Genomic DNA, 14,797 nt, shown 5'->3' with positions numbered 1-14,797 from the left:
CCAATACTAAACTGGTGATCCCTCGATGCCTCAGAACATGTCCTACCAACCGATCCCTTCTTCTAGTCAAGTTGTGCTACAATCTCCTCTTCTCCCCAATTCTATTCAATACCTCCTCATTAGTTATGTGATCTACCAATATAATCTTCAGCATTCTTCTGTAGCACTACATTTCGAAAGCTTCTATTCTTTTCTTGTCCAAACTATTTAACGTCCATGTTTCACTTCCATACATGGCTACACTCCATACAAATACTTTCAGAAACGACTTCCTGACATTTAAATCTATACTCAATGTCAACAAATTTTTCTTCTTCAGAAACGCTTTCCTTGCCATTGCCAGTCTACATTTTATATCCTCTCTACTTCGACCATCATCAGTTATTTTGCTCCCCAAATAGCAAAACTCCTTTACTACTTTAAGTGTCTCATTTCCTAATCTAATTCCCTCAGCATCACCTGACTTAATTCGACTACATTCCATTATCCTCGTTTTGCTTTTGTTGATGTTCATCTTATACCCTCCTTTCAAGACACTGTCCATTCTGTTCAACTGCTCTTCCAAGTCCTCTGCTGTCTCTGACAGAATTACAATGTCATCGGCGAACCTCAAAGTTTTTATTTCTTCTCCATGGATTTTAATACCTATTCCAAATTTTTCTTTTGTTTCCTTTACTGCTTGCTCAATATACAGATTGAATAACATCGGGGATAGGCTACAACCCAGTCTCACTCCCTTCCCAACCACTGCATCCCTTTCATACCCCTCGACTCTTATAACTGCCATCTGGTTTCTGTACAAATTGTAAATAGCCTTTCGCTCCCTGTGCTCACTAATAACTCCATGCCACATGATTTTCGAAAATTACAGTTTATCTGCATATATACTCTTCAAACCACTGTGATATGCAAGCAGAAGGTACTTCCCACTGATTTTTCATTCTAACATGTATTAGGGTTTCCTCCCATTCTCAGAAGGATGATGGTTCAAACCTAAGCCCAGCCAGCCTGCTTTAGGTTTTCTGTAATTTCCCTAAACTGCTTAAGGCATCCTTTGAAAGGATATGGCTGCTTTCTTTCTCTGTACTTCCCTAATCTGAGTTTGTGCTCCATCTCTGATGACGCCTTTGTCAATGGGACGTTAAACAGTAATCTCTTCCTCCTCTTCTTCTCTTTCATTGCGTATGGAGTGTGGTAAGAATGATTGATTACAATGCCTCTGTGTGTGCTGTAATTAGTTCAATCTTGTCTTCTTGGTCTCTACAGGAGAGACACATAGGAGGTTGTAGTATATTCCTAGATTCCTTACTTAAAACTGGTTCTTGAAGCTTTGTAGGTAAGCATTTGCAGGATAGTTGGCATCTATCTTAAACAGAATGCCAGTTCACATTTTTCTCACCATCTTTGTGACACTGTCCCATGGGCCACAAAACCTATGGCCATTTGTGCTGCCTTTCTTTGGATGTATTCAGTATTCCCAGATGTCTCTAGCATCTTCTTTCTGATAAGTTATGTCATTCTTCAGTGTATTCATGTAACACAACCTATAAACATTCACTAATGAATTTTCTTCCTGACACACAGTTGTCTATAGTCTATAATTCATTAATGAGTATGAACTTAATGTTAGCATCACCTTTTATACGTGAAACAATCATGAAGAATGCAATCTTAGGTCCACATACCTTTGAAATGTCATTGCTTCAATCTGGATCCCTCACTGACTGCCAGAATTCACTGTTTTTACAGTTTTGTCAATAAAAGTAAAGTGAATGCTATAGTTACTTTCTTAAAAAAATGTGTTTATCACAAAAGCCAAATAACAAGGTGATAATGACAGAAAATGCAACTAGATTTAAAATCAAAATGATGACGACAGCAATTCTAATGTATCGTATAAGCTACCATAAAGTGTGAAATATTGACTTCAACTACCAAATGTCATCTGCCAGTGAAAGAGGACTTTACATTTTTTAATGACAAATTTGGGGGGAAAGAACACATATTGCAGTTGAAATGGTATTGGAAAGTCTTGGGTGGAACGCAAGTGATGGAAAGAATAAAGGTTACCCTTGTGGTCATTGGAGGAGGCACCCACACACTCCACACTCCTTCTACCAAACAGTCTCTCCCTCCTCTGTTGTGTCACCCATTACCCACCCCTCTCCTTTATGTTGCTGACTTTGTGCATGTCGCATGCCTATCCCATACACCTACTGCCACCTCCTCCCACATTCCTTCTCCACACATCAGTTGCCCACTTCTAAGTGCTAGCTACACCTTCTCAACCCTCCTTCTGCTTCTTGCCTCATTCTCCCTCTACACTCCAGAGAAAACAACACCTCACTGCAGACCATTTGTCAAACTGCAACCCCAGCATTGTGTATTTGGCACAATGAAGCTGCTGCACAGAGAGAGAGAGAGAGAGAGAGAGAGAGAGAGAGAGAGAGAGAGTGTATGTGTGTGTGTGTGTGTGTGTGTGTGTGTGTGTGTGTGAGGGGTGAGGTACTGACACCTGACACCACTGAAGCTGTGAAGGCAGGGTTTTAATTGTACCTTGGTAGCTCAGTAGTTCACTTATTAAGAATGTTGCTCCAAAAGAAGCAAATGGACACACTCAAGTAACATTCCAGTATACAGATTTAATCTGTCTTTTAGTTTCATAGCAAAAATGTTCAATAGTATTTTCTTATGAGACACATAACTTTCCTGATATGTCCAATAATTTCTTTTAGGAGTCTGGGAAGTGCCATTGAATGCTCATTATGTAGAAACATATGAAGGAGGTCATTGTCCTTACCTTGACCAGTGTGTACTACACAATCATGATCCTGATGAAGTTTTTGAATGGCTCAGAGAAGACTTCAGCAGATATTATGAACAGAACAAGGCTCCTTACATGATGCCATTCCACACCAACTGGTTCCAAATAAAAGAACTTGAGAGAGGTTTGCACAAGTTCCTGGACTGGGCACAAACCCTGTGAGTAATATACATAACTTACTGATATGATGTGTCTATTGTCTTTTACACTGCATTATAAGAGTCATTCACGTGAGTAACTTTAATGTAATAAGAATTTAATACAATCCATACAAAACAGTCCGGCAATACATTTTTATCAACTTGATTAAATATTATCAAATATGATGTTCTTTATTTTATTCTTACTATTTTGTGAAATCTGAGTCCTGTCACATATCCATACAAATTTTTTTAGAGGAAATTAATACTGTTTAAAACAAAAGAATACTATTTAGTTGCAAGTTCTGAAACAGTAACAACTAGAGTAAATGTAAAATACACAGAGGTTGTAAACATGAAAGAAAGAGATGCACATATGCTGTGAGGGAAGAAGAGTAGAGGGGGATAAAAGCTATGGGTCAAAGAAGACAAATGACATTGTGTCGAAAACAAAATAAAAATTTACCAACAGTCGAGATTCATACGTGGTGTGTCTAAAAAGTTCGGTGAATGGTGTCAATCTCAATGGAAACTTCACGCATGTGTGTGTGCATGTGCATGGGTTTCAGAGACTTGAGGAGAATCAATACATGGCATGCACTGCATGTGACTGGCTATATAAACAGACTGCAGCCTGTTGAACATAGTCAGTGTGAGAGGAAGTGTCACAGCACAATGGAGCAATGTGAAACATCAAGTTCTGCTATGAAGTGGGGAAGACTGCAATGGAGACATGTAGAATGTTGATGCAGATGTACAGGAGGGAAGCCATGAGCGGAAAATGTGATTACAAATGGTTTAAACTCTTCCATGAAGGGAAGGAAACAGCTGTGGGTGAGCCACATTCAGGTCAGCCATCGACAAGCAGAACCCCAGAGAAGATCAAGAAAGTGTGACAAATGCTGGCACGAGATTGGCAAAGGACTCTCAGATTGATTGTGGAGGAATTGGGCATCAGCAAGGACATGGTGCACACCATCACTCGGGATGATTGGGGTAAGCAGAAGATCTGCTCCCATTTTGTGCCGCACAAGCTCATAGACTTGCAGGAAGCAAAATGGATGGAAACTGCTGGTGATTTCATTTCCATGTGTGACCAGGATCCATTGCTTCCGAACACCATTGTCACGGGAGATGAGACCTGGTGCTACCAGTTCGATCCAGAATCAAAACGGCAGTCGATATCATGGTGCTTACTGTCTTTCCCGCGACCAAAAAAACACCATCTGCAAAAGTCCAAGGTGAAAAACACTGTTGATCACCATCTTTGACAGTCATGGACTGTGCGGCTGGTCCCAGCAGAGGTACGAGTCCTCCCTCAGGCATGGGTGTGTGTGTTTGTCCTTACGATAGTTTAGATTAAGTAGTGTGTAAGCTTAGGGACTGATGACCTTAGCAGTTAAGTCCCATAAGATTTCACACATATTTGAACATTTTTGAACCATCTTTGACAACAACAGAATCATCCACAATGAATTTGTTCCTGCTGGTCAAACCATTAATGCTGCATTTTACCAGTCTGTTGTGAATTGATTGCTACAGCACATCTGGCAGACTTCTTCCTGTTTCCCTGCTTGAAGGGGGCCATGAAAGGTGAACGTTGTGCAGACATGAAAGCCATCAAAGATCATGTGACAGCCATTCTGTGATTGATTCCACAAGAGGCCTTTGCTGATAGTTTCCAGAAGCTGTACGAACATTGTCAAAAGTTTTCATTTGATGTCTGATAGCATTCACCAAACTTTTTAGACACACCACATATTCCAATTACTGGTAATGGACAGCTGTTGAATAGTAACTGAGTGCAAATGGAACTGAAAGATAAACACAGACAGAAAACACTGAGGAAAACCTGGAGAGGACAGGGAGACATGGGAAATAAAGTTTAATACTATTAGTGAGAAATGTGATCGAAAACATATAACACCAACTTGTATAAAACAGGATAACTACTAACGTAACTGAAGTACTTGCAATCATTTGTTTTGCACAATATCTTCAAACATAATAGATAACACAATTTTTCCATATATTGTGTAAACATAATATATTATGTAAAAAATATATATAATGCATATACTCTATTTCCTAATTAACATACGCTTGAAATTTCAGCCCAGATGTGTGGTTTGTGACAATCACACAAGGTCTGATCTGGATGACCGATCCACGACCAGCAAAAGAATTAAACACATTTGATGCCTGGAACTGTGCAAAACGGGAGAACATTCCTCCGCCACCATGCAATTTGCCAAATTCTTGTGCACTATCATTTAAACCAGCAGAAGCAAATATCACATCAACTAGGTAATTTTATTGTGGAATGCTTCCATACACAACTTTTTCTTTCATGGTGTTATATTTTTGTCTGCATTAGTCAACAGTTTATTTGTAGTTTTTTTGGTAGTCTCATTAAACCGTCTTAATTATTTACCAGTTTGTTTAAAAAGGTGTTGATATTAAATAATTTGTACAAAAAATTCCAAAAAGGATGTATATGGTTTTCAGAAAGGCTATCTTTTCTTCTAGCAAATTATATTTACAATCACTGATAATGCCAATCTTTACAAATTACTTTGTCATGCTCAAATTTCACTATAACTCAAGTACAATTCCTTTAGTACAGCAATGGAAATTTTTTTAATTTGTGTGTGTAATTTAAATTTGGTTGTTACTTTATCATTACCCATCAAAGATTATCTTGTTGATCCAGTCACATTATCTGTTTTGCACCATTCACAGTCTCAGACTGTAGCCACCACAGTTAATTTAATTTAAACAATTGTATTTTATGTATCAGTAGTCTGGGTCTACTCTTTGTCTGTTCATTTCCAAGAACTAAATGTCATTTAATAAGTTATTGATATTTTATTCGTGTCATAACATACATTTTACAGATCATATGATCAGACTGTACGGGAGACATGTCAGTCTTTGCCTTATGATGTCCATAGTTACATAATTTTCTAACACTTATTTTTACCAGCACAGGTTTATGTTGAATGCAATAGTATTATTAATTTGTTTTTCTTATGATGTACCAATACATTAATTTCTGCATGCGCTATTATACACAACAGTACAGCATTAAACACTGACACTGTTCAAATCATCATCTCATTATTCATAAATTCTTCAGTTGAGTAATAGTATTTGCCACAAGGTGGCTTGTAGTTTTCTCTCCAGTGAACGTGTTTCCAGGCTCAGCACATCGCTGCCCTAGAGTTCATTGTAAACTTTCATTCCCATGTACTGGAGTGTCTGCTAGTGGAGTTTTGAACAATGTTTTGGAAGCATGTAATGTTTTTTGTGTCTAGTGTTGTACATATGTTTGAAATGGTTTTCTTCAGTTAGCTCACGATTTCAGTGTAAAAAGATGATACATCTCAAATATGTACAATGTAGGAATAGATAATATTTTTAGCTTTTGAATAATGGGTGCCAAGATGCTCTTCAAGGGACAGTACACATTTTTTCTAACACTTCTTTTTTGAAGTAGCAGGGTTCATGACATATAGCTTGAGTTCCTCCCAAAAATTAAACAATACTGATTTGTGGATTCAAGCAACTGTGGTACGCTACTTTCCTGGTGTTTGTGTCTGTTGCACCAGATAGTATATCGATTGAAAAAATCAAGGCTGTTTATTTTAGTAGCTAAATAATCTATGTGTGCTTGCCAGCTTAGATTTTTGTCCGAGTTTAGTCCCAAGAATTTGATGGTATGAGCTTCTTCCATAATTTTATTTTTATGTATGACACTGATTTTTTGATTATTTGGTTTTAAATTGTGTAAACAGAGTATTTGAAATGTTAATTTTAAGGCCATTGTGCTGAAACCATGCGCCTAGGTTTTCTAGTGTGCGTATCACACCACACAGAATTTATCTCTCATTTTCTTTTTGAATAAGTACTGTACAGTATCATCAGCAGACATGACTGTTTGGGCATTAATATTGAGAGTAAATCATTTATGTAAAAGAGAAGCAAGACTGGCCCTAATATTGAGCCTTGAAGGACTCCTTGTGAAACTGTATCCCACATAGATGCTTTTGCTTCTTGTTTGTCAGATGAGACCTGAGCCACAGCAGTACATTTTGTCTGATGCTGTATCTGCCTGGAGTGATTAATTGAACTGAGTCCCTTCGTGAAGTCACAGAAGATACCTGCCACTTTATTGCTTTTGTCCAGTGATGATCTGATTTTTTCAATGAATTCATTAATTTCGTTCATGGTGCTTCCGCATTTTTGGAACCTGTATTGGTTTTTTAGAATAACATTGTTTCATGATAAAATGTATCTGGACTGCAGCAATTTTTTTCAAATTCTTGATAACACTGGGAAGATAGAGATAGGACAGTAATTTCCCATACCCTCCCTTGAACATTTTTTGAGTAGCAGTCTTATCTCTGCATACTTAAGTACAGCAGAGAAACTGAGTTGCTCAGATAACTGATTATTAAAGATGGGCCTGTGCTACTTTATCATACACAAATTTAATTACTGTGGTAGTTATCTGACCCCACACTACAGCATTTATGTTTTTTAAGGACAAAATAGTGTTTTTTACATCTTCAGCTGAAACTTTTAGTAAATGTCATAAGGGGTTCTCTATTCTGGTCCAGTCCACAGTTATTTAGACTGTTCTGATATGTAGTCACATCTACAGTAAATTTTGCAACATTTATGAGAAATTTATTAACACAGAGGTATCTGAACAGGGTTCCAAACAATGTTGTCATTTTGTTGTATTTTTGAAATTTCCTAATGCTTAACAGTTGTATCTAATTCAGATTTAATAACATTCCACACTCCCTTACACTTATTCTTATGCCCTAAAATGAACTTCTCATTAGACATTATTTTAAAAAACAACTTTGTAACATCTCACATAGTTAATAAAGTGAGGATTTTTATTGCATTTCAGGTCTTTATGCAGCTCTAATTTCCTCGCACTAGGTATTTTTAAGCCTGGAATAATCCAGTGTAGTTTACTTTTGCCTTTTTGTGCCAGATCCTAGACAGGTTTGATTCTTTGAATGCCTCTGGAAAAATTATTAGAAATGTATCAAAGTTCTCAGTACTTGGCACACCATTATCTACAGGCCATTTTACTGCATCTGTCTTGTCACAGAACAGGTTCAAGCTCTTTTTACAAAAGTTTCTTCATAAAACCTTTCTTAACATTTTGTTTATTTCTTCCTGCCAGCTGAATGAACAATGCAAAATGACCAGATATTCCTAAATCTAAATAGACCTTGTTTTCGGTATCAAACAACAAATTTGTTAAGATATTGTCTACACAAGTAGTTGAAGGGTATTTTCTCTTGTGAATACATGAAAATTTAGTTTGAAACCAGAGTTCTAAGTTAAGTCAATAAATGGTTTTGGGCTATTGTCATGACTTGACCCATTTACATTAAAATCAGGTTCCATGATTATGTTTTTCTTCCTTCTTTCTTACGTTTATCAAGAAGACACTGGAGTTTAGATGAGGAAGTTTCATTTATTGTACTTCCTGGAATTCTGTAAATTGATATGACATTGTGTTCATCTCTTATAGTCCAACACAACTGCTTCCAAAAGAACACACCTCATTAAAGTAATTCAAATCTGTCTTTATTTCATATGTTAAGCTTGTTTCTCTGAATCATGTTTGTTGTTAATTTTAATCTTTTTCCCACCAGTGTTACATAATATTTTTTTTCTCATTAACTTCTTTTAAAGCCTTTACCTTGGGATATCTTTAACTGCAATATGTTTGGTCATAAATTTTATCTCCAAACCTCTATTGATTCAAACATCTTGTCTTTCTTTTACCAGAGTCCATCATTGACATCCACCACACCTTGCCTTATTTCTCTCCTGCTTGTGTATCTATCTTGTTACTCATTAATAAATTATTTTTATTCCTTGCAGCTTGTTGGGAGTCTTCATTTAACACCCATTACACTTCCATTATCTTTTGTTACTGCACTCTTCATATATAAGAATTTAGTCAATTCACCAATAAATAGGAGGAATATTTCAGTGTGTCCAGTCACGATGATGATTCTGTTTCTATTCAGAACATTTCAAAGATTGACAAAAATGTCTTATTAGATGCTGCATGTGATGGTCTTAGGACTTACCTGCAGCACTTACAAAGACAACTAAGTCAATTACTTTTTGCAGAAAAATAAGTAAACCATTTGACTGGACACAGTATATTTCAACTAAGTTACACTGCAAGAACATGAGAAATCATACACTTTAGAGCTGTCATTCCTATTTTGGTGTTGGTTTTCACCTCACGCTGTTAATCTATTTTTGAGAATATTTTAGTTTTATTTGTTTTTATCTTTACTCAGGTTTACTTATGGTACCTATAAAAAACTTCACAATATTCCAAATTCTATCTTAGACTCTGCTAAAATTACAATAATCTCAGCAAATCTTAAGCAATGTTTTCATTCACATTAATTATCTCAAGTTCTGTGTTATTTCTCAGTGCTCAGTAGCATTTTCTAAGGACACATTAAATTAATAGGACGACAGTAGAAAGGCTTATACAGTGCTTCTTATTTTAAATTAGTGCGTGCTGTTTTAGTACCTGCCTCAGTGTGCTGAGTTTTGTACATTTTTTTAAAGAGTACTGGGAAACTGCACACTAACTGTAGAAATTATACTAAATTTTTCAACACATGCCTTTATTAACAAAATTAAGCACAAAAATGATGAATAATACCAAAATTTATAGTGTGGCCACATTTAACTCATGCAACCCCATCATCATCACTCTGTTCATGCATTCATTGATTGATTCATTCATTTGTATACTGTATTCCATAAATCCCATCATGAGTTCGAGCTGCTTCTGCCAGTTGATTCTCAACTGGCAGAAGCAGCCAATGGAAGCTACTTCTGTAAATTAGGTGTATATTAACAGCCAATTAACTAGATCTGTTTCACAATCCTGAAGATTCTCCTTCATGGTGGGATTACAGAACACAATGTGTGAATGAATAAATCTTAACTGTAATGTACCTTCAAAAGTCCAGATTTTCTGATAAATCACAGGAGGCTGCTAAGTACAGTTCTCCAGTTCCCTGTCTAATGTCTACAAGTCCTGTTACAAAAAATTGTACCAGAATATGAAAATCCTTTCTCAATCCTAGATAGGAATGCATAACCTATATAAAATAAATTTTTAATTCTCCGTCTACGTCGATACTCTAGGAAACACTGTGAACTGCATGGCTGAGAGTACATTTCACTGTACCAGTTATTAGAGCTTTTTCCCATTCCATTTAAGTTTGGAGCACAGGAAAAATTATTATTTAAACACCTCTGTATGTGCTGTAATTAATCTAATCTTATCCTCATGATCTCTACAAGAGTGATATGTAGGGGGTTGTAATATATTTCTAGAGCCATCATCTAAAGTTGGTTCTTGAAACTTTGTCGATAGGCTTTCTGGGGATAATTTCTATTTATCTTTAATTGTCTGTCATTTCAGTTCTTTCAACATCTCATTGACACTCTCCTGCAGATCAAACAAACTTGCGACAATTTGTGCTACCCTTCTCTGTACGTATTCAATACCTCCTGTGTCCTATTTCATATGGGGCCCATATACTTAGCAATATTCTAGGATGGGTCACATGAATGATTTGCAAGCAATCTCCTTTGTAGAATTATTGAGTTTCCCTAGTATTCTTACAATAAACTGAAATCTACTACCTGCTTTATTCACTACTAAGCCTATATGATTATTGCACTTCATGTCCCTACTACGTATTACACCAAGTACTTGTATGAGTTTACAGATTCCAACTTTGAACCTCTAATTTTATATTCGAAGTATACTATGTTTTTCAGTTTTTGAAGTGAACAGTTTTTACAGTTTTGGGTATTCAAAGCAAGTTGCCAATTACTACATTGCTCTGAAATCTTATCAAGGACCGACTGAATATTTGTACACCTTCATTCAGACTGTACTTCGTTGTAGATTACTGCATCATTTGTGAAAAATCTGAGGTTACTATTAATTTTGTCTGCTAGATCATTAATATACAACACATTTCTCTGGGTGCACCTGAAGTTATTTCTACATCTCTCAATCCAAGATAACATGCTGCCTCTATGCTACCAAGAAATCCTCAATCCAGATTGTATTTTGTCTGACTTACTATATGATGATCATACTTTTGAGGAATAAATATATTGGCATGTAAGTATGACTCCCAAGATCCCAGAAAGACATTCTGTTATAGGCATCACATAATTTTCTCTGTGCACACTTCTCTATAAAAATTGTTTTGAACATACATACAGTATCCCAGAAGATTCTGCTACAGGGCAATGAATGAAAGCATGCAAAATATGCTAGCTATCCCATCTACAGTTCAATGCAATGAGATACTTTTATAAGAGCAAAGCAGGGAGCACAGAGCTTTCCATCCACATGCTGGTGACATCTCAGCATGTTATTCAGGTGCTCAGAAATTTCACACAAGGAGTTTCATTCAGTGTGCACCCACTGATTTCTATTACCTGTAAATAATTTATGAGTAAAGGAGACCATTCAAAAAATAGAGGAAGCACAGAGTTATTGACAGGTTCACACAAAAGAGAATGAAAATTTTCCTAGTTTTCAGAAGAAATCCTTTTATGAGCTAGATTACAAACAAACACACAAAGAACTGGTAGGGTGCAGTGCACAATGAAGATGATGTGGAGGTGCAGAGCAGATTACTGGAAGGGAGTGACAGGACAAAGGAAGGGGAAGGTGGATTAGCGGAGATTGTGGCCAGGAGGATTATGGGATGAAGAAAGTGTTGAAACGATAACTCCCATCTATGCAGTCTAGGGAAGATGGTGCTGCGAGGGAAGATTCAGATAGTAGACCCATGTCCATGGCCTTGGCATTACTGAACACTTTCTCCCAACACACTTTCATCTAGAAACCCACTACCTCATTCCTCATAAACCATATCAACTATGTCCTCATATATAACTACTTTTTCTTTGTGGGGAAAGTATATAACCAAATCTGCAGCATAGCCATGGGCAACCGCGTGGCGCCTTCCTATGCAAACATATTTATGGACCTTCCTAATCTCCCAAAACCCCAAATCCCTTGTCTGGTTCAGGTTCATGGACTATATCATGATCTGGGCTCAGGGCCAAGACCTCTTGTCTTCATTCCTCCACAACCTCAATGCCTTCTGTCTCGGCTGCTTCACCTGGTCTTCCTCAACCAAAAATGACATTATCCTGGATGTTGATTTTCACTTCTCTGATGACTCCATCCAAACCTCTGTCAATATTAAATCACTAACCACCAACAGTACCCTCATTTTGACAGCTGCCACCCTTTCCAAACCAACGAATCACTTTTATACTGCCAGGCCATCCATGGACAGCATAATTATCCATAAGATCCATTTAAACAAAAACAAGTATGCTGTGGATAACTAAGGGAATTAAAATCTCATGTACCAAGAATAGGAATATTTGTCAAGATCCAACATTACTTTCATACTACAGTGTACTTTAGTGTTTTATGGACATTCATTAAAATCTCCAGAAATATGCACATCGTGACAGGAATAAATAAAGCAGATAATAAGAGTAAAACTGTATGGGATACTGTCAAATGGCAGACACAACAGCCAGCATTGTAACAAGATACCATAACAATTAAACTGGATAACAACATTGTGATTGATAATTCACAAGTTGCAAGTGCTTTTGACTATCAAATTCTAAATGTAACAGCACAAACAGAAGTATATGGGTCAGTTGAAAAATCAAGAGAATATATAAAATATACCATTCCGCAAAACTTTAAGCAACTAGAAGTAGCACAAAGCATCTTTCACTGAAATTAATAGCATTATAAAATTCTACAAAACAAAAACTCTCGTGGTGTTGATGGAATTTCAAACAGAATTCCGAAAAGTTGTTGCACCTTTATAAGCAATGTCTTTAGTAATATATGCAATGCATCACTGACACATGGAATTTTTCCCAACAGGTTAAAATATTCAGGTGTTAAACCTCTTTGTGCAAAAAGTGACAAAACAAACGTAACCAATCATTGTCCAATTTTCTTATTGACAGGCTTCTATCCCTTTGAAAGGAAAGCTGCTTTTAAGAATGTACTTATCATCAATGAATAATGGCAAAAGGAGGAGGAAGGTGGAAAAGAAATGACTGTACTAAAGAAACAAAAATGTATCCAAAGCACATTTGGTTTTCTAAACCCATCCCCACAGAGTAAAAGGCATATTACTATAAACAAAACTAGGTCTACTTTGCGTCTTCGGGTCGATTCCACAGTGCCATGTCTTGTAGGCGATGACATTTCGGTCGGCAAAAGATTCTAGTCCAGCTAGCGATGCGTTCTCACAGCAGACAATTGCAAGTGTAAGCCACCCACTGCCAGCTGCTCCAGATGCAACATCGAGAGAAAAATTAACTAAAAAAAAAAGAAGAAGAAGAAGAAGAAGAAGAAGAAGAAGAAATGAAGAAGAAGAAGTCCATTAAGAATAGTAGATTGTGCAGATGACGATAGAGCACCTCAATTAGAACAAAGTTGATCAAGTATACAAAGTCAGCTGTAGACTCATAAAAACATAAAGACTAAAATTCATTGAGTGTTTGTGAAGTGCAATGCACCATAAAACAAATTTCTTTGAGTGTATGTGTCACACACAAACAACAGTTATTTGCTAAAATATAGATCACTCGACACAAACGTTGATATGATCTTACAACCGTAACAATGCACAAAACTATGACATGTAATCATGTGGCAGTATAGAAGCCAAAATACTATCCACTGAAGATGCTTCAAAATAAAGCAAAAAGCGGCTGGCGTAAATAAGCCTTCTATTACAGTCTCAATATACTGGTAAAACTGTAACTGCAGAAGGGATGCTACAGAAAAAGAAAAGACAATGTGAATAGTGAATGTGTGGCTTACCTTTCGTTGTTTTCAATTACTGTGACTGTCGTCATCTACATCGCTGCGGTCCATGTCAGTGTCTGACTTATCTGGTCTTTGAATGACGACGATGGGATCAAGCATATTATCAATTGAAATTTCCCTCTCCATGTCCTCCTCCTGTAGCCATTCTGCATGTCGAACACATTCAACCCATGCTGAAGGTGACATGCTGTCAAGTGCTTCGTGCAAAAGTCTCTCTGTCAGCAATCCTAAATGTCGTGTTTCTTTCTGCGACATACCCTTTCACTTGTGCCCATATGAGCTCTATTGGATTGTACTAGCAATGATTTGGTGGCAAACGCAAAACTGTGTGTCCATATTCCTGTGCAATAAAATTGATTTCGTACACTTTCACAAGAGACTTATGGAATCCTAGAAGGTTTAACAATTCAACCCGAGCTTGACTGGCAGTGTATGGAATCTTCTTACTTGCAAGCCACAGCATATAGGCTTTTTTTGTACTTGTTGTGGGATGCTTGTCAACAACAAATGCATTGTCCATAACAATCACTGAGTTTGCAGGCAAATAAGGGAGAAACTGTTTCCTAAAACATAATGTAAATGTCTCTGAGTGCATTTCAGAATGATAATCATCTGAATTTCTCTTTTTTTGTATCATTAATTTGCTTTCTGGAATGAATATGGAAGGAGAACCAGCTCAAAACACTGGTAACATAAAAAAATGTTCCAATTGCCAGATTTTCTTATTTCAAGAATACTGCTTAAAAACTGTGCCCTTGAAGCAATATCACAACGCTTCATTAAAAAGTTTGATCCGTCATTTGTATTTACATATTTGAGCCCACTGTCTTTCAGAATTCTTCACATTGAGGTAACAAC

At 36.8% G+C, this 14,797-nt stretch overlaps 1 protein-coding gene across 1 annotated transcript in view; it reads left to right on the top strand.

Moving 5' to 3' along the window:
• The window catches only part of LOC124802911 (chitin deacetylase 1), a 219,388-nt gene that overhangs the window by 198,665 nt on the left and 5,926 nt on the right, over nt 1-14,797 (top strand). Inside the window, exons 8-9 of the mRNA XM_047263980.1 lie at nt 2,736-2,982; nt 5,080-5,271. Of these exons, the coding sequence (XP_047119936.1) occupies nt 2,736-2,982; nt 5,080-5,271 (439 nt within the window). The remainder of the gene's footprint in view (nt 1-2,735; nt 2,983-5,079; nt 5,272-14,797) is intronic.

The sequence above is a fragment of the Schistocerca piceifrons genome, chromosome 6, assembly GCF_021461385.2.
Source record: "Schistocerca piceifrons isolate TAMUIC-IGC-003096 chromosome 6, iqSchPice1.1, whole genome shotgun sequence".
NCBI lineage: Eukaryota > Metazoa > Arthropoda > Insecta > Orthoptera > Acrididae > Schistocerca > Schistocerca piceifrons.
This window is presented reverse-complemented; position numbering and strand designations above follow the sequence as displayed.